A 20730-nucleotide genomic window follows, 5' to 3' on the forward strand; every position below is an offset into this window, starting at 1 on the left:
TGGAGGCACTTCATCTCTCACACAAACACACATGTCCGTCCCCCCCTGCTCGCTCTCCCTCTAACACAAACATAGGCAGAGGCTCTCTCACACACAAACACACCCCGATATGCACAGAGGCACACAAACTTTTCTCCCCCTCCCTTCTCTGCAGGCAAGGAGAAAATGAGCAGGAAGATAGGGGAGTCCTCCACACAGTGACGCTCTAGCCTCCACTTGGTACCATAGAGAAGAATTACTAGAGCATCACATGATGGGCACCATTTTGTCTCCCACTGCCAATAATTTTAAAAGCAGTGGAGGAGTTGTCAGAGCAAAAGAACCCCTGGTCCCAGTGGGAGGTTGGCGAGCCTACTGAGCCCTTATGTGGCCCAGAAAACACCCCCTTCTCCTCACTTTTCTTTTCCCAGGGTGCAGCATGACCAGGCTAGGAAAGGGAAAATAACATTTAAAGAGTTAAGGTGAAGGTGCAGCATGTGGCAGTGAGTTGCCTCCATTTTGAAAATAGAGCTCCCTTCCCTTCAAGCTCCCTTCCCCAATATTGGCAGTGTGTGAAGCATCTACACAGATTCTTCACCAACAGCCACCTTGCTTCTTATTTGAACCAGACCAAGAAGATTTTTCTTTAGTCCTGTTTAATGGGGAAAGCCTCAGGAAACTCATAGGTTGTTCTCAGAATGAGTACAGACAGTATCTTGTAGATGTAATGTAACAGCTTGCTACTCTCCATGTGGGGAAAACTCTCTTTGTAGAAACCGAGTGTTGTTGAAATTAAGCTCCTCACATGAAGGAAATAGTCTGCTGTGGGATTACCTTCGGTTTATGTTGGCAGATACAGTTGCATAGAATTTCAAATCTGGAGGATGTGGATAAGTGAAGAAGGCTATGTTAGCCTCTTAAAGTGTTTTTAAACCTTTCTCGGCAGTTGGCTTGTATGTGTCTAAAACCAGGCAGGTTTAATGTGTTCTTGTCAGATTTCTGACTCTGAAGTGATGGTCTTGCAGAAAAGCTGACTTACAAATAACTTTCCTTCTTCTCAGACAATTATTTGACGACATTTGTAAGTGAAAGCTTTCATTATAGAGGCATTCTGAAAAAAAAGAAAGGAAAGAACTTGTATAATATTCATAAAAATATTGGGTTGGATTCAAATTGCTAGGTGGAGCTAGGTGGAGCTCTGCTCACAGAATTGATATTTTTTGCTTCCTGAAGAATTGGTTGAGGGATTCTGAGGAACAGCATGGAAATAACAGATTTCCCTCACCTGCACATGCATAAATGCCTTCACCTTGCAGAACTTGTACTTTGGATACGACCTACTGAAGGTGTAATTAAAATATATAAAATGCAATATGAACATGTGGCGTGGGTTTTGATTGGACAGTTTCTCAGCTTATATGTGAAATGAAAAACACACAGATGAAATGTATACATGGATTCCTACCTATGTAAGTACCTTCTCTGTAAAGTTCTGTAACATGGATAAGTGACCTTCAACTTAATTTATATACTGCTGTTTAGAAGAATGTTTTAAAACAGAATATGGACTGTTTTTATTGAGAATAAACTGGGTGACCAGAGAGACAACAGATTCATACTATAACCTATTGAATTAAATGTTATTTTTAAAAACAGTGCATGTTTTTCAGAGAAGCTGTTGAAAATGCATCCGCCTTGGCTAAGTGGAACACAGAGTTCCAGATTTTTCAAATCAGGATTTCAACCATACTTGTCTCATGTTGGATCACCAGAAGCATTGTTACTAATGAAGGTATTATTTTTCCGCATTGTAGCTGACTCATTGTAGAAGCTCAACTTTGTGTATGGTCTTAGCTCAAGAACCTATTTTTAGTAACTGGATGTAGCACTAAAACATCAGAGTTTGTACTGAGTGTCTTTCTATCAGAACAAAGTAAGAAAAGATTGAAGCTGTCAGTGGTTTGGCAGTTACGTGACTTTACAGTGGGCTTTGCCTTATTTTCTATAAGTTCAGGTAAAAATTACAATAAATTCTCATCTGATCTCAGTAGTCTGGTTAAAATTAGGTAGAGAGACAGTATTTTTCTTGAATCTACATGCTTTGGAGAACGGGTTCCAAAATGGCAGTAAAATTCTATATAAAAATGACCACACACACACACACACAAATTGTGAATTCTGAGAATAGTTTTTTCTGCCTTTTTAGATGGAATGTAGACACAGGTGACTGCCAATTTGGGAAAATAGCAGCTATATGAAGCAATTTTGATTTGTAACATGGTATGGATAGAAATTAAGCCCACTTCTCCCAACACCACTACTCTGATTATCAATCATATGGCTTCCCATGGCTATGTGTCAGTGCAGAACAACACCTGGAATATCCAGTAATGGATCTCCCATGTAACATATAGTTTAGCCCTAAGCATAAATTAATGTATTGTGCGGCAAAACATCCAAACCTACATATACACTTGTGGGATCGCAGCTGGCTTTGATACTGCAGAAGATGATCTTGGAGGCATGATTGATAGCTAAATGAAAATATAGGATCAATGTATAGTGGTGCTGAAACAGGCAAATTCCATACTGGGGAATTATGACAATATAAATCTATATTTCAGATGGCTGGCTGTTGTGTGGAACAAAATGCTGGACTGGTTGCTTTTGCCTTTATTGCAATAAAGCATGGAACAAGGCTGTATTTGTTGCTCTTCCTCTCGCTGTTCTTTCTTTCAAATACAACACATTCATGGGTTTGAGAAAGGATTGATGGAAGGATGATGTTGGAGGAATTGTGTCTGCTATATCTGTTGGCTATCCCACTTCTTGGGGTAGTGCCTTAATGCTTATGGAGTCATTAAGGATATTTCCAAATGTTGTGAGTATTCTGGTCAGATGGAAATATTAGAGTTGGGACAAAGGTGCAATTGTCTTTTGCTCAACTGAAATATTCAGTGTTAAAACAAATGCTTTTTTTTAAAATGGAAATTTGAACCAAGGCCTTCTAACCCTGTGTTGTCTGTATTCACTGGCTTTTCAAGACCTTGGGGCATGCCTGCTTCTTGTGACCCTTTTAATTAGAGATGCCAGGGATCAAACCTGAAACCTTCTGCATACTCTTATTTTACATTGGTGTGCAAGGGTGGTGGGCAACTGTGAAAACTCATGTCCAGTTTGGTGTAGTGATTAAGTGCGTGGACTCTTATCTGGGAGAATTGGGTTTGTTTCCCCACTCCTCCACATGCAACTGCTGGAGTGACCTTGGGTCCAACATAACTCTGTCAGATTTGTTCTCTCAAGAGCAATTTCTGTCAGAGCTCTCTTAGCCCCACCCACATCACAGGGTGTCTGTTGTGGTGAGGGGAAGGAGATTGTAAACTGCTGAGATTCCTTTGGGTAGTGAAGGGTGGGGTATAAATCCAATCTTCTCCTCCTCTTCCCCCCTCCCCCTCTTCTTCTTTGATGCAGGACATATTTGAATCTGGTGACAGTTCATGTCCCTGTCAAGAGAGAATTGCCAAGATTCCTGAGCTATTTCTCGGTATACCGGGGATAATTCTGTATATGTGCTCAGATCTTACTTATCAGCCTATGAACAGGGGATTCAGTCTTTATGCATGTAGATATGAAGCTGCTTCCCCTCCCTCCCCCCCCCCCCCCCGCCGCCACACACACACCTTTCCAAGAGAGGCTTTGGCTCAGTGGTAGATCACCTGTTTTGCACACTGAAGATTCCTAACTCAGCCCTTGGTAACTCCAGTTGGAAAGCATCCCAGCCCAGGCAGCTGATGTGGAGAAGATCTATCTCTACCTGAAATCCCTGGAATGCCACTTCCAGAGCAGGCAATACATACTAAGCCATGGGCTGATTTAGTGTAAGGCAGTTTCATGTGCTCAGCTCCCCAGCCTTCTGTCTGTCTTCTGTGTCTACACAGTGTTACTTTTAAGCTCTGTACAGCCTAGCATGTTGCTGGATTCTGTAAATCAAAAGAGAGCGCGGAAGACTTTTGATTTCTTACACCAAGGATGAGCAGCAGTATTTGTGTAATTTCTTGTTTTGGGTGTGCCTGTCTTTTCAGAAATGGGTTTAGGAGGATCAGTTTTTATTTCTGGAAGTTTCTTTCACCCTTAGCTTTGCACATCCTCCTAAACCAAGTTTAAAGTGTTGCAGTTAGCATGATATACAAATTAGAATAAAACAGATTATGAAATATTCTGCTGTCAAGACCTGAGTATTCCAATGATGTTGAATTTAGAGACAGACAGTGGAGTGACTGTTAAGAGTGAAGCAGGGTTACATGAGAAAGGGCTAGCAACTCCAGTGATGAGGTTGCATTACTTGCCTTTCATTTCAAATATCTGTTCCCATGGTTCCTTGCTGGTTGAAAAAACCAGTAGGGGGCAAGATTGGAGGGACAGGGTGTTATATCATACTTTATTTCTGAGAATGGCATCCCCTTCATCCTTCCCTCTTCCCCAACCCTAGCCAGATCTTCAGTGCATCCTGCAGGCCTGGCATTTTGGCCCCATTTCCCCCCTATACCTCAGGATTCTGGACAATGTTTCTTAATATCTTTATTAATTGTTTTCAGAAGAGAATGTCCTCAAACTGCATACTTTCAGAACAAGTTTCCAAAGAAGTCAAATCTGTACCAAACTTCAGTCTGGCAACTGAGCAGCATTTTGTATTAGCCTCCTTTAAACCTTTGCCAAAAAGGTAAGCAAGAAGAGAGATTTCAAAACCCCTAGAGAATAATTTATCTATTTGAAACCTAGAGAATAGTTTATCTGTTTGAAACTTCATATATGAAGATGTGGGAGATCAGGAATTAGGGAAATGCATGGTTGATGAGGTTCTCTGCCTAAAGATCTCTTAAATTGCTGTGGGGGTCAGAAAACAGAGTGGAGCTACAGGCTAAGGCTTCAAGTTTGGGTGACTGAAGGGAATAGTTGTGATGGGCTCAAGTCCAAAGGAAGGGACATTAAAATGCTGCACACTCAGGGAATGAACAAGGCTTGCATTTACACTATGCTTTCTGGGTGGAAGCTGAGATGCATGGTCATCTTTTGGCTCCAAATTTGCAACCTAGTCAAGGAGACTCTAAGGAAAATACCTTGGCCAGAAACTGAAAAACCTGCTTCAAGCTGCATCCAAACAATACTGGATAGGCCATTGGCCTGATCTGACATGGCTTCTCTTATGTTCTTATGATATTGTACTATCACCATACTATTGTTATCATTCATCTCCTTGATTGTCTTGTCATCATAAGAAAGTCCAACTGGAAATTATTTCTATAGCTCAACTGATGCTGGGCTGAGGATATGGGGGAGAGAAAAAGAGAGAAAGAAGGAACCCCATCACTTCACGCCATCTTATGATTTACAGACCTCTTTTACTCCCACCACATTTACTCCAAACAAACTATGGAGGCAGCCTAGATCAGAGTAGGGAGTACAGGTCTTGGTGGATTGATGGTCTGACCCACTGTAAGGCAGTCTCAACTAACTGCTGGGTGAGGAATTTGGAAAGCAGAAAGGACAAAAAATCCTCTATCTTGGTGCTGCCGGACCTCTATCTCCTTCCTCCTGAACTCAATTTTAAACAATCCCCATTCCAAGTAAAATGGATACTTTGACCATGGCACATCTGATGATCTTGATGTGGCCACTGGCACAATATTCTTTTCTTCATACTTCTTCCTTGGTGCAGCAAGTTTAAAAACATAAGAACATAAGAAAAGCCATGTTAGATCAGGCCAGTGGCCCATCCAGTCCAACACTCTGTGTCACACAGTGGCAAAAAAAAATTATATATATGTATATTTATACACACACACATATATATACACATATATACACACTGTGGCTAATGGCCACTGATGGACCTCTGCTCCATATTTTTATCTAACCCCCTCTTGAAGGTGGCTATGCTTGTGGCCGCCACCATCTCCTGTGGCAGTGAATTCCACATGTTAATCACCCTTTGGGTGAAGTACTTCCTTTTATCTGTTTTAACCTGTCTGCTCAGCAATTTAATTTCATGTAACCCTCCTTCAATCTTAACAGTCACTCCACTTCATTTCGATCTCAATTTTTCACTTTCTTATAGAAAGAATGTTGCTGGGAGCAACTATTACCCAGTCTCACCTCACACACATCGTCTAACTGTTTCCCAAAGATATGCCAGTAAGGCATATCTTCTTCTGCCACACCTGATCTTGTTATCATCCCAAGTTCCAGCTTATGAAGTATAACCGTTGCATAAGGTCTTGACTTTTTCTCTTTGTGGGGAAGAGAGAAATGGATTAATTAAGGAATTGAACATAAGACCAAAAATAAACAGGGCAATATGAAAGTGCTGTAAAAGAATGCAGATTTTCCAGTCATGTAGTTACTAAGTGTTAGGGATTGGATCCAGTGATTCTTTTCCACTAAGGAAGGAATCTTCTGTTGGAGGAACAGTGGAAAATTACATAGCAGAAGTGGGAGCCCCAGCTCATCTGTGGGTCCCATTTGCAGTCCTGTGCTGATGAGGAGCCAGTGAGGTGATGGCCATGACTAGCCATATTCTGCAAGGCAGAACAGGCAGCGTGGGCAGCTTGGGGGCCAGGTAGCAGCAATGGCAGGAAAACCTGACCCTACCCCTCCCAGGTGGCCTATGATGGAGGTTGAGCTGGGGAAGACGAAAGGGGAGAAGCCACCGAGGGGAAAGCTTGCTGCACCACCTGGCCAGCTCACCTGACCTTGTGGCATGGCTTGTCTACCCATCCCTCCCTGTGTGTTAATACCTTGTGGGAAGAAGGCATGTGGAGGTTGTGGATAGTCTTGCTTGGGTGGTGGGGGAAAGGTGATATTATGGGGATGTATAGGCTATGTTTCTGTTCATGGTGTTTTCTGCTTCATTTATCTGTCATTCTTAGGGTGATATCAGTATAGGACCAGATTCATTTTAGGAAAATTGGCTTGCATGCCCATTTTCTCAGCATATGGGGATTCCCTTAAGGGATCTTGGGTTTTCAAGGGGAAAAGGGGGTTCCCTTAAGGGATCTTGGGCTTTCAAGGGGCATGTGGGGATTCCCTTAAGGGATCTTGGGTTTTCAAGGGGCATACCCAGCTCGGGGCTCCCAACAAGTTATCATCACACTCAAGTGGCAGGGGATACCACTTAGTGGTGATAGTCCTTGTGGAATCCAACGTCCTGCCATCCTATGGTTTCCCCCACCTCAGCAAGTGGGGTGGGGTGGGATGGGGTACATCAACTGGAAGGTGGGCAGTTGATGCCAGGATCTGGTGGGCCCGTGCTGTGTCAAGACTTCTTACAGTTGTAACCAGTAAAAGTCATGGCCATTTTATTCCAAAACATTGTGAGTGATTGTCTTATTGGGGGATTGCTGTGAAACCTGCTGCTCTCTTCCCTCTACAAGCGCTAGGACTGTAAGGGTACTATCGGATTCGATCTTTAAAAGATAAAATGTGGTATGGCAATAATACAAAACAGTGGGACAGGAGAAGTCCTCATTTTCTAAGCCTTCCACCCTCACCTGCTTGCCCAGTGCTAGCATTTTCCGCTTGGTGGACTGAAGAACTGGGGGAGAGAAAAGAGGAGAAACAAGGAACTTATCAACTTATGAGTGATATACATCCTTTCTTCACACAGTCTTGCCTGTTGTGGCAAGCATAAAATTTGTACATATCTCTGACACTGGCTGTAATGATGCAGTGCCATGCCAATGAGATGGATCACAGTCATGCTCAGGGAGGGTGGAACAGGGTACTGTCATGGGAGAAGACAGTAGCTGAAAATGAGGCCTCATTCTGGAAGAAGTGTCTTCTACAAGAAGAAAAGGAAGTTTGAATCCAAGCCAATCTATAATAAATGTTTCCTAAAATATATGAAGAGAAAGAGAGATTCAGTGTTTGGTCTGAGTATGTGATTGAGACAGATGTGTTCTCATTCCATCACCAAGAGATCTAAAGTGGAATAAAGACCACATTCTCTCCTGTTTAACTTATGAGTGTAAATTATTTACATGACCATTAAAGGATGGCACTAAGATGGTTGCTAGATTATGACAAATATATATTGATTTAAACAAGGAACAGGGCTTTTTTTTGGAGCAGGAACACGTAGGAATGCAATTCCTGATTGCTTGGCATCAGGGGGTGTGGCCTAATATGCAAATGAGTTCATAAGAACATAAGAACATAAGAGAAGCCATGTTGGATCAGGCCAACGGCCCATCAAGTCCAACACTCTGTGTCACACAGTGGCAAAAAATTTTATATACACACATACACTGTGGCTAATAGCCACTGATGGACCTGTGCTCCATATTTTTATCTAAACCCTTCTTGAAGGTGGCTATACTTGTGGCCGCCACCACCTCCTGTGGCAGTGAATTCCACATGTTAATCACCCTTTGGGTGAAGAAGTACTTCCTTTTATCTGTTTTATCCGTTTTATCAGCAATTTCATCGAATGCCCACGAGTTCTTGTATTGTGAGAAAGGGAGAAAAGGACTTCTTTCTCTACTTTCTCCATCCCATGCATTATCTTGTAAACCTCTATCATGTCACCCCGCAGTCGATGTTTCTCCAAGCTAAAGAGTCCCAAGTGTTTCAATCTTTCTTCATAGGGAAAGTGCTCCAGCCCTTTAATCATTCTAGTTGCCCTTCTCTGGACTTTCTCCAATGCTATAATATCCTTTTTGAGGTGCGGCGACCAGAACTGCACACAGTACTCCAAATGAGACTGCACCATCGATTTATACAGGGGCATTATGATACTGGCTGATTTGTTTTCAGTTCCCTTCCTAATAATTCCCAGCATGGCGTTGGCCTTTTTTATTGCAAACGCACACTGTCTTGACATTTTCAGTGAGTTATCTACCACGACCCCAAGATCTCTCTCTTGGTCAGTCTCTGCCAGTTCACACCCTATCAACTTGTATTTGTAGCTGGGATTCTTGGCCCCAATGTGCATTACTTTGCACTTGGCCACATTGAACCGCATCTGCCACGTTGATGCCCACTCACCCAGCCTCAACAGATCCCTTTGGAGTTCCTCACAATCCTCTCTGGTTCTCACCACCCTGAACAATTTAGTGTCATCCGCAAACTTGGCCACTTCACTGCTCACTCCCAACTCTAAATCATTTATGAACAAGTTAAAGAGCATGGGACCCAGTACCGAGCCCTGCGGCACCCCACTGCTTACCGTCCTCCACTGCGAAGACTGCCCATTTATACTCACTCTCTGCTTCCTATTACTCAGCCAGTTTTTGATCCACAAGAGGACCTGTCCTTTTACTCCATGACTCTCAAGCTTTCTAAGGAGCCTTTGAGTTCCTCCTGGGCTTTCTCTTAAAAAAAAAGCCCTGACAAGAAATATATATACACAACCATATTCTGATAGCTTGATATCTTTCCAAAGACAGGGCCATGCTATCCTGGGGTTGGGGCACAGATTTTCACAGGATATGGCCCAGGTTTGGGTCAGTCCTGGCCATGACTCAGTACGATTCTGCGTCAATTCTTAAGATTGTGCTGGAAATGGATAAAAATTAATTACATTAATGTAATGTAAATCAATTACATTGATTTTTGGCTCCAAGTGAACTTCCTGAACTGAGAAGATCAGTGTACAGGAGTCAGAAATATTGCCTCTGTTATGTTGGGAACTCTTATACTGTATGTACTGACAGATGTCTGATGTGGCACATATACCATTGTTAGCTGTCAGCATCTTCTTCCCAAAACAATGGACTGTTGGAGGTTCTTCTTTTTTTAATCTGCTGGAGATGCTTAAGCATTTCCTTGAGTGAATTTTATAATTATCTGTTTAAAATTGCAACTTTCTAATGTAAATTTATTCATTTAAAAATAATACATTAAAGTAAAATTATGACTTTGCAATCTATTGTTCCAGTTATTTGTATTATCATTGTAGTTAAAACGCCTGTCATTTTTCGATTAACAAATAAATCATAACAACTTGCAGAAGATTTCAGAGATATTGCATTGCAAGAATTTGGTCTTTTATTTTGCAAATAGTGCAGCTACTTATCCATTCACTGTTGCTTCTCTTTACCATGTTTTATTTCAGGTGATGGTGGACAGTGTTAAGCCTGGAGTAATCCCTCTAGTATATGAACATTGTGGCACAACACTGAAAAACCTCTTTTATTACACAGAAAAAGAGCTGGATAGCTGAACACTGAAGAGAATTGGGATCATTAGTGATGGAGATTCCAGAGGGATTAATTTACTTCAAGGTGGGGTTCAACTTGAAATATTTGAAATGGCTTGATGCTTTTAACTAATAATTCATTATTACCATTCAATAGCAAACATTTCAAAGAGATGAATGTGAATTGCAACTTTGATTCCTGTATCAAGCTTTTGTTTTCAGGACTCTACTTTTGCTTGCACAATGGAGCAAGAGACCCTTTGTGATTAGCTAAGGATCAGGGACACGCAGGTTCAAATCCTCTCTTGGCTGTGAAGTCCATGGAATTACTAATGCAGGGGCCAGTTGTTTCCCATTGACATTATGTACCTTGCAATTTTGTTGTAAAGGTACAATAAGGGTGAGAAGCTGTATGTACTTTCCTGAGAGAAAAGATAGGATAAAAATATATTAGACCTGCCTGTTTTTCTGGTTCATCTCTTTCCCAAAATGTGCAAGGCAACTTTAACAATGACAGTTTTCTTCATGTTGAAAGATATCTGCACAGTTACCACTATGGCTTGAGTCCAGCTGAATGATTATGTGGGCAGAAATTCTTCCACCTGTGGAACATGATTTTCTTGCCTCAACCTCAACCCTCCCACTTCAAGTACCCTCAACTTAGAATATGCTGCAACAGAAGGGGAAGGGTGAAAAAGTCTCACTCCACATGTGAAAAATCCTTCCAACCCACTGAAAGATTTGGCTGGATCCAAGCTTATTGTTAGTGAGGCTAGAGCCTTTCTCTTCTCAGATTCTAACAAGTTTAGAGCATATTTGCATGCTTTTGTTAAACCTGAACTTCCATAGCTAGATGAAAGCCATCAAGCCCTGTGTTTTATTTTCCTGGAACCCTCAAATATGTTTGAACTTTTCATCCCCACAATACTTGAATTGTTCTTATTGTTCAGGAGTCATGTGGGGCTCCATCTGAATAACCCAAGGGCTAAATTAAACATTGCACAGGAGGTGGATGCAATAATCTCATATAATTGAAAAATCAAAAGCTGTTATGGAGAGTGTGAAGGTGAATGGAGGTGGGGAAGAAAGTGGCATTGTTTAACTTTTTCCCTTGACACCCATTTTTTTCCTGCAGTCTCTCCCTCCATCCCACTGCTTTCTCAATAGCGGTTGAAAAGATGCCTCTTTTCTGGTGTCCCAAAGTTACTTGCATAAATTATTGGGAACTGTGGTCTGTACTACCACTGTGTATAGTTTGTTGTGGATCCTACTATGTAGTTTTACACCATTGAATGCTTTTGCCTTGTTTCAGCTCTGTTTCATTTAGACCCAAATCCTATTTCCTTGTTTATTGAATGTCCCATCTTGTTGATTATATTGACTCACTCTGGGTAATCCACTTTGAGTCCCAGTGAGAAAAGTGGATTATAAATAACAAATTAAAATAAAGGAGCTGAGTGATTTTTAGCTAAAAACAAGTAGAGGGGAAAAGTTCAAGCAGCCATTCCTCTGTTGTTCTTCCACATAAACTAAGCTTCTTGTGACTTCTTTCAATTTGAAACAACAAGTTTGCTGAAACACCTTATTTATCCTTAAGGTTTCTTTCCTGAGCATCACTGACCCTTACTTCTCCCCAGAGTCTTTGTCAGAAGAAGGCGTGTTCCCATCATGGATCTACTAGAGTGTCTAAAAACCAACCTTAAAATATTGGCTCTCCTAGCTGACGTATTTAATTTTATTTAGGCTGTTGAATCAGCATGAAGAACCTTCTTAATCCTGAAGTAAGAGAATTCTGGAAGAAGTTAGGAAGCTTTGTCACCTCTCAACAACAAGAAGGTGGCTATGTAGACATTTTTCTTCCTCTTGCAGCATCAGGTCAGTTCTGTTTTAATGTATGCTGCAATGACTAGGCTTTGTTGCTTTGCCTACAACAGGTCCAATCCACCGACCTGACTGGGCTGTGAAACAAGTTTATTGTGAAGATATCTGCTTTACTAAAAGAGGCTGATACAAACTCTTATTACTGCTTTCTTGTCTATGTCTGAGATACAAGATCCTGGTATCTTTTTCAGCAAAGCTAAGACCAAGCTAGAGCTATCTTAGTAACCCCAGGCCTTCTGGGATAAGATCATCAGCTGGCAATAAAAAACAGACTATTTTTCTTCAGATGATTTCTTCTACTAACCACAGTGCATGCTTTTGAAATTCTACCACTATAGCTACTAATTCAATTGTAAAGAGAGCCAGTTTGGTGTAGTGGTTAAGTGTGTGGACTCTTATCTGGGAGAACTGGGTTTGATTCCCCACTTCTCCAATTGCAACTGCTGGAATGGCCTTTCAAGGACAACTCCTCTGTGAGAGCTCTCTCAACTCACTTACCTCACAGGGTGTCTGTTGTGGGGGTGGGGGGGGAAGGTAAAGAAGATTGTGACCATTCTGGAACTCTGAGATTCAGAGTATAGGGCGGGATACAAATCCAATATCATCTTCTTCTTCTAAAGCCTTAGTTTTGGTACAATTAGGTTGCAATCAGATGTTGCACTCAAGTACAGCTAAGTAATAATGTGCACACACCAGACTTGTTGCCAGGCTGATCTGCACTTCTTGCTCTTTTCTCCCTCTCTTCTTAATGCAGAGAATAGTGGTTAAAAGGTAACTTGGACTACCAGCAACATAGAAATGCAGGCACATAATTTAACATAACCAGCAGGATCCTGCTTGGTAGTGGAAAGTGCCATCAAGTCACAGACCCAGTGGGGTGTTCGAGGCCCAGAGTAATTTACAGGTGGATTGTCATTGCCTGCCTCTGTAAAGCAACTGGACTTCTGTGGTGGTTTCTCATCCAAATACAGGCTGACCCTGCTTAGCTTCTAAGATCTGATGAGATTGGGCTTGCCTGGGCCATCCAGATCAGGTCCAATCCACTGCTTAGTGGGAGATAAAAACTAATTCTGGTTAACTTGTTCCTACATTCTTATGTCACAGACAACCAGAGCTCCTTTTAAACTGCAATTCTCTTCATGAGAAGGGAAGGGAGAAAAGTGAGGCATGCAAGTCAGACAACAAGGCTGGGTTGTGCATAGGTTCCCAGGTCTGACTCAAGAGATATCTGGGAACTTGAAGAAGAGCCAAGAGACTTTGGGGGTGGAGCCAGGAACAAGGTTGTGACAAGTACATTGAACTCTGAAGGGAGTTCTGGCCATCACATTTAAAGGGACCATGCTCCTTTTGAATGCCTCCCCTTTTGGGGGGGGGGCTCATAGAATTGGACCCCCTGGTTCAATCTTTTTGAAACTTTGGGGGAGGGGGTGAGGAAAGGCTCTAGATGCTATGCTGACAATGTGGTGTCTACCTCAAAAAACAGCCTCCACAAATGTTAGCTAATTGCTGGGGTCTCTTTTGATGGGGGAAATTAACAAGAGGTAGACTTAGGTAGAGCTATTTTGGAGCAGGATTTTCACACCAATAATATGAAGGTCCAGTATCAGAAAGAAAACTCCAGGTTTAAATAGTTTAAAATGTTTACTTAGACAAATATGTAGGGATATAATCACACATAAGCAATCACACAATCAAAACCCTGAGGAAACCAGGGGTGAGGAATAGAGACTTTTAGGAATTATTACAGAGGTGATATTTACCTAATCCAGATATGCAGAAGTCCATGTAGAAATTAAAGATGGGCACAGCCATCGTGCCACATCTAAGAGACCCATTACTTAGAGTAATGGGGGTGCAATCTATGTGCCCACAGATTGAACAAACAGAGGTGTGGTTTGCTTTCAGTTTATATAGTATGTGTAAGTGTGGAGACCCACTCCTGAAATATGACTGAGTTAATGATCTTGGATAGGCTTTCCTGGGTGTTCTGAATAGATTCCCAGTTTAAGACAAAAGGGGAGGATGGCTCTTAATAGTTGTTAAAGAAGAGCCATGATGGGTTGATTTTTGTCATCAATTTCATCTTGATATTCTGTGGATGGGTCAGGAAAGGAACAAGAGACTTTTGCAATGTTGTCTGTATTAGTATAGAGATAACACAAAAGGTGCTTAGTTGGAGTATGAAGACAGGAGAGATTAACTAGCAGTGCTAACCAGAGTTTAAGGAATAAGACATAATTTACCTGCAAACCATTGTCTCACACATTCCCTAGCAGGAGGATGAGCAAATTGTCTTCCTCCTGTCTGACGCTCATTCTGATGTTTCCTCTAAGATTGCCCATTTCTGTTACACTGCTCAGTTGGAAAGGAGGGAAATTGAGAGTGTAAATCTTGGTTATGGGTTTTAACAATATATGTAATAGTAGGAGTTTGGAATTTTGTGTAAGAGGCGATGGGTTTGTTTCTGTTTTTTATGTTTTGTTTGTATTTTAAGCTGGTTGGATTACTGTGAATAAAGAACTACTACTACTACACATTCCATAGCTGGGTGGAGTGAGAGTGGGGGGGTTAGCCTGGAGGAAGCCTATGTTGTAACCTTATGCAGTCAGACAAGCCTGGGCAAGTTCTCTGGCCCATGCAGAGAGTGTCTTCACTTGGCCTGTGACAGGTAACTCTGATTCAGGTCAGAAAATGGGGACCCCACTGCTTGTTAGGGTGCTTCTATGATCAGGCAGCACCTCTTGGCCAACACAAAGCCCCAGATACCCACAGGGATTCTCCATTATACTCTATGGGAACCGGTCTCCGTAGGTATAATGATGTGTCCAGTGGACATTGCCTCTCCCCCACATACTTTTGATAACCCCGAAGTGGGAGAAGGGCCTCCAAGCCAGGGAATTCCCTGCCCCCAACTGGGTATTGGCAACTCTTGTTGTGCAGTTTTTACTTAACCATGTCTGAATGTAGTTCTATGGTCAGAATGATAAAGTATAAAGAAGCAGGGAAAATTATGTTTCATTTTGTTATAAGACACTTGGTGATGCTGTGTAGCAGGATGTAGCTAAACCCCAGGGTCAAACAGTTATGCAGCAGGATGCTTCACTTAGCCAAGTAGATAAGGGCTTACATTCTATGCTTCCTATCCATTCTATGCTTCAGAACAAAGAAACAAAATTTAAAGTGAGCCAAAAGTAAGAAAATGAAACTTAAGATTTAACGGCCGTAAAAGCACCGAGGGGAGGGGGGAAACATGGGTTGCGCAGATGTTAGAGTGTACGCGATAGGATGAATAGATTGTGAGCCTGTGTGACCGATTGGTCAGCAGAGCCAGACTAGGCGGGACAAGGTAGGCTTAAATTGAGCTGTGCTGAAGATTTTTGGGTGGGTTTACTTGCCCTGATCTTTCCGTGCTTTGCAAACCACGCAATAAAACTACTTGCTTCTTTGACCCACGTCCAGAACTCCTTTCTTTCAAATAGATTGGCCTTCTGGCCGTAACAAGAACAGGCTCTTTAGTCCCCAAAATCAGGAGCACAGTTGATATATTTTCCTTTATTCTTTCATCAAGGGCAGACCCTTTTTTCCTGGAAAAAGAGGTGCCAGAACTCTCAAGAGGGAAATGAAGGAGAAACACATGGGTGACCCTCATGAACTTTTAAACATGTTTTTTAAAGAATTTTCTTTCCATGAGGTTCCAGAACTCCATTCTACCATGTTCCATGATCAGTGGCATAGAAATTCTCAGATCAGCTTCCCTTTTTCTCCCTTTCCTTCCTGTTGACAGAGTAATTAACACAGTAACAGTGTAGAATCTGATTAAGTGTAGGTAAATATTTATTTAGGAACTGACATACTTGATAGGAAGGACAAGAGACAGAGATAGGTTCACAGCTACATTCCTTAGCTGAGAGCTGAGGGTAAACTGAATATGTGTGGAACTTCCAAGAAGAAAGAGGAAATTGCCCTAAGAGTGGCAATCTGGAGAAAGAAAAGGAATGACACTTAACAGGAGAGAAGGTGCCTGACCTCACTGTCTTCTGCTCTTCTTTGTACACCAGACATTGTCTCTTCCAACACCTTCTTCATTATAAGGTGTCCTCACTTTTATTATCCTGTACCCTGGACTTTTTTTGAGCAGGAAAGCAGGTCCAGCTGGGTTGGCGCCAGGGGGTGTGGCCTAATATGCAAATGAGTTCCTGCTGGGCTTTTTCTACAAAAAAACCAGCCCTGCCTGTGCCTTTACTATCTATACAACACTGGACTTTCTGCCAGCAATTTTGATGTTTTCATTACTATTGGGCCATAAAGCCTTCACCATTTCATGAATGTCAATCGCATTGCTGTTAGAGGATGAGAAGAGATTGTGGGGCTCATGCGCTTGAGCCCCCAGACCCCACAAAGCCTGAAGACAGAAATGTGGGTGGATCACGCATTTGGCATATCAGCCTGAGCCACCCACATTGTGTCTGAAAGGCTAAAAGGGCGCAGACATCGTACACTCATATTCTCGCTTCCTTTTGCTGACACGTGTATTCTTGATAAATTGCTGGCTGTATCGAATCTTGGAGGCTATGAAGACATAACCTCATGCTTTTGAACAAAAGCTTCCTGTTTCATTAACTGCTGGATTATTAGCATCAGCTAGAGATGTATAAATAAAACGAGGACTTGCAGAGAGCGAGCAAGCTTTCCTCACTTCCTCAATACACGTGTCGAGAGTCTTCATTCCTACAGGAGATGACTGTGAACAATTAGCAAGTCTTCTTCCTTCAAATATCCAGTGCAAGATCAAATTTCCTAGGGATAATTCAGAAATATGCAAAAAGTTTCCCCAGATTTTTAACAAAATGTAGGTTAATGTGGCCACTGCATTAATGAAAATCCTTACTGCTTGCTGTTTTTACTGATGTCTAATTATTACACCGTAAAGTACATTCTTTAATTTGTCCAGAGGCAGGAATGGAGCTTCTTTCCCAGCTGTCTTGTCTAACTAGAGCATTCTTCAGAACTCCCACAGGCATAGCAACTGGATCATATCAGCACAGTAGGTGGAAGGACAGTGGGAGAGTTTCCCAAAAGGCAGTTTAGAATTGTTTTAGTAATATCTACTTGGAGAGTGCATTTAAAATTGTTAATTTCAAGACATTTTAAAAATCAGCTATATTTGGATCTTCTCACTTACTATAACTGCTGCAGCAGTCTATAAGCATCCTTACTGTACTTTTTCCCCAGCCCAACGTTGGCCTTGGGAAACAGGGACCACTCTGATAGTTACAAGATAGGGAAACTCCTTTGTTTTAAATTATGGAGAGCTGCTGCCAATCAAAATAGAAAGTACTAAGCTAAATGGATAAGTGATCTAAGATATCTCATGTATTCTTTGGATATTGCTGCAATAATTTTAATAATGGGATTCTTCTAAGGGGGGGGGATACTACATTTTAAAAGAAGGGAATCCAGGTGACTAATGGGGGTGGGGTGGGGGAGGTACTACATTTTAAAAAAGGGAATCCAGGTGGCTTCTTTGTTGGTTAGAGGAGCAGCGGTCAGTTGGGAAGAAGCATGGGTACCTCTTCCAGATTAGATCCTTGGACCAAACATAGCTAATGAGTCCTATAATATCATTTTGTTATGACTGCTTGCTCAAATAACAACGCTGCTTGATATGTAGGAATTGTCCTTTTCAGATAAAACTAAGTACATTTTGAAGCACTTTTCCACCCTGAAATGTCACACATGTAGAACAAAGCCTGGGAATCCAAATAAAGATTTAAACAGAAAAAGCAAACATTAAGTCAGTCAACACTTTTCTGTGCACATAGTCTAGTGATTTTTTAATTCATACAATACACAGCTAGCTTTTATTTAAACAGTCTGATAAATCATTTAGGCATTTATTATGGTATTATAGCTTATATAGGTATTTTTGGACTGCATTTTAAGAAGAAGAAGAAGAAGATATTGGATTTCTATCCCGCCCTCCACTCCGAAGAGTCTCAGAGCGGCTCACAATCTCCTTTACCTTCCTCCCCCACAACAGACACCCTGTGAGGTGGGTGGGGCTGGAGAGGGCTCTCACAGCAGCTGCCCTTTCAAGGACAACCTCTGCCAGAGCTATGGCTGACCCAAGGCCATCTCAGCAGGTGCAAGTGGAGGAGCGGGGAATCAAACCCGGTTCTCCCAGATAAGAGTCCGCACACTTAACCACTACACCAAACTGGCTCTCTTTTAAGTTCACTATCAGACAGAAATGCTCACCCCTTCTGATATTATTGATGGTTTAGTAGTTGACCTTATATTTGCTAGTGACAAGAAGTATCTGAAACTGAGAAAACTCCTTTGCTATGTCATTTAAAGTCATCAGTGAATGGTTGGGAAATGAGAGAGAGGACCCTCCACTTTCTCTGTACTTCACTGAAGCAAAGTTGCTGATGTGGTTGAGATTGACAGAACTCTTAGAAGATACACTGAAGGCTGTCAGGAAACAACTGAGACCATACCTTTATGATTTACAGAAGAACATGACTGGAAAGATTATTGGTAACTTCTCACCTTTTACCTTCAAAATAACACAGATATGAGGAAGTTGCAGATTAGTTCCAGTCTTAAAACAGACTTAAAACAGATAACAAAGCTACAGTTGTTAAGTTTCAGACACCACTATTGCATGGATTTTTCTGGCAGCCAGAACATTTAGGGCTCCTATGTATGTAACATCCGCAAGAAGAAATATTATTTTCTGTTCATGCTTATATTAAAAATGGCATAAAGAAGTGTATCGGTTTTACACCCCCCCTTTTCTCTATTCTAAGGCGTGTCAAAGCAGCTTACAATCACCTTACTTTTCCTCTCCCCACAACAGGCACCTTGTGAGGTAGCGGGGGTGAAGGAGCTCTGAAAGAACTGTGACTGACCCAAGGTCACCCAGCTAGCTTTATGTGGAGGAGTGGGGAATCAAACCCAGTCCCCCAGATTATAGAGTCCACCACTCTTTACCACTACACCAAAATGACTCTGAATGATGTCTGAACTCACTTGGCATATGTGGAATACGTGGACTGCATATTGCATTTTCCACATGAATGTGTCTTCACTATGATACATTGAATAATGGGACTGAGTAGACCAGCTCTCACTGAGCTGTATAACCTACTATTGTTTTTTGTGTGTGTTCCTTATGGTTAACTCTTGACAAGCTCCCCGCCCCTGGATATCTGTCTGTGTGCCAGCGTAGCATAGTGGTTAAGAGCAGTGGACTCTGATCTGGAGAGCCAGGTTTGATTCCTCACTCCTCTGCATGACGCCCACTGGGTAACCTTGGGCCACTCACAATTCCCTCAGAACTCTCTCACCCCCACTTGCCACACAAGGTGCTTATTGTGGGGAGAGGAAAGGAGAGGTGATTGTGAACCACTTTGAGACTCCTTAGGATAGAGAAAAGCAGGGTATAAAAACCAATTCTTCTTCCTGCTATCTATTTTGTCCACTGAAATACAGTAGAATACAGAAAATATTGTAGTCTGGTGGCCAAATCATTAGGTTACTTGTTGCATGACTGTTTTCCTGAAAGCATTTAGGTCCATCAAGAAGATTCATATGCCCCTTAGGAGTGAGGAGAAGGAGTTCCTGATTTCAACTCTTCAGCAGTGACTTAGGACCTACGTAGATAGTTTCATTTAAAAAGATAATAAAATTTGTCCTCATTCAGTTACATTTCACTTGTTAGGTCCAATGATCAGGCACAGGTCCATTAGGAGATGGGTGATAGCTTTGGAATTGATGAATAGGGGTGACGGTCTTCTTACAGCCATTTGCACTTGGACCCTGCAGTCAAGTTTGTTGTAGATTACAAATATCAGGAGATAGATTCCGAAGCTGGATCATCTATTGAATCTTTCCTTTGTTGTATGACTAATGTAATATTCACCATATGTGCAGGTCAGATTATATTTGATGCCCGGAGCTGGTCAGAAGCATAGGATAACTAAGCAATAGCTAAGGCTTTGACTGATGGATTAATTGAACACTCAAAAGGAAACTGTGTAAGCTAAATTTGTTATGTTTTTAAACAGAATTGCTACACTCTCTGACCTGTAGTGGTGTTATTTTTCAAAAATCAGTTTACATTCAACTGGGGACTGCTGCGCTGTGTTGATTCTATTTCATATATATTGTGTGTTTCCATTCCAATATGCAAAACAACTAAGAAACAATATGAACAATCACAAAGAGTTGCAGCAGAACCAATTTAAAGGACCTTAATGTTAAGGACATCACACCAGGCACTTTCCAACACTTAAATCGAGTAGGCAGGGTGAATTCTGTCATTGAAACTTTCCTGACCCAACTCATAAAAAGCCCTGATGTTCCAGGCCCTGGGACAGTGATTAGCAAGCATACTCACACTTTCCTGAATGTGTAAGATACGGCAAGTGGGTGAATATCTCTAAGTACAAATTGAACTTTTGGAAAGCAAACAAATGTGACATTTTCTTGCACTGTTGCTTAAAAATGGAATATGCAAAAAAGATGCAGAAGTGCAGCCTTTTCTTTGTATAATGCTGCAAACAACAACAACAACAACATAATTTTCTGATACAAAAATAATGAGTATCAGCAAGCACCCATGGAGCAAGGAGTCATTCTTGTGGGACAACTGTATATGCTTCTGTATA

At 41.6% G+C, this 20730-nt stretch overlaps 1 protein-coding gene across 1 annotated transcript in view; it reads left to right on the forward strand.

Moving 5' to 3' along the window:
- The window catches only part of ECT2L (epithelial cell transforming 2 like), a 60879-nt gene that overhangs the window by 28744 nt on the left and 11405 nt on the right, over window positions 1-20730 (forward strand). The window contains 8 exon segments of the mRNA XM_060237935.1: window positions 1650-1771; window positions 4575-4699; window positions 6095-6233; window positions 10091-10259; window positions 11918-12049; window positions 17007-17099; window positions 18413-18595; window positions 19994-20097. Coding sequence (XP_060093918.1) covers window positions 1650-1771; window positions 4575-4699; window positions 6095-6233; window positions 10091-10259; window positions 11918-12049; window positions 17007-17099; window positions 18413-18595; window positions 19994-20097 — 1067 coding nt within the window.

The sequence above is a fragment of the Heteronotia binoei genome, chromosome 1 (assembly GCF_032191835.1).
Source record: "Heteronotia binoei isolate CCM8104 ecotype False Entrance Well chromosome 1, APGP_CSIRO_Hbin_v1, whole genome shotgun sequence".
NCBI lineage: Eukaryota > Metazoa > Chordata > Lepidosauria > Squamata > Gekkonidae > Heteronotia > Heteronotia binoei.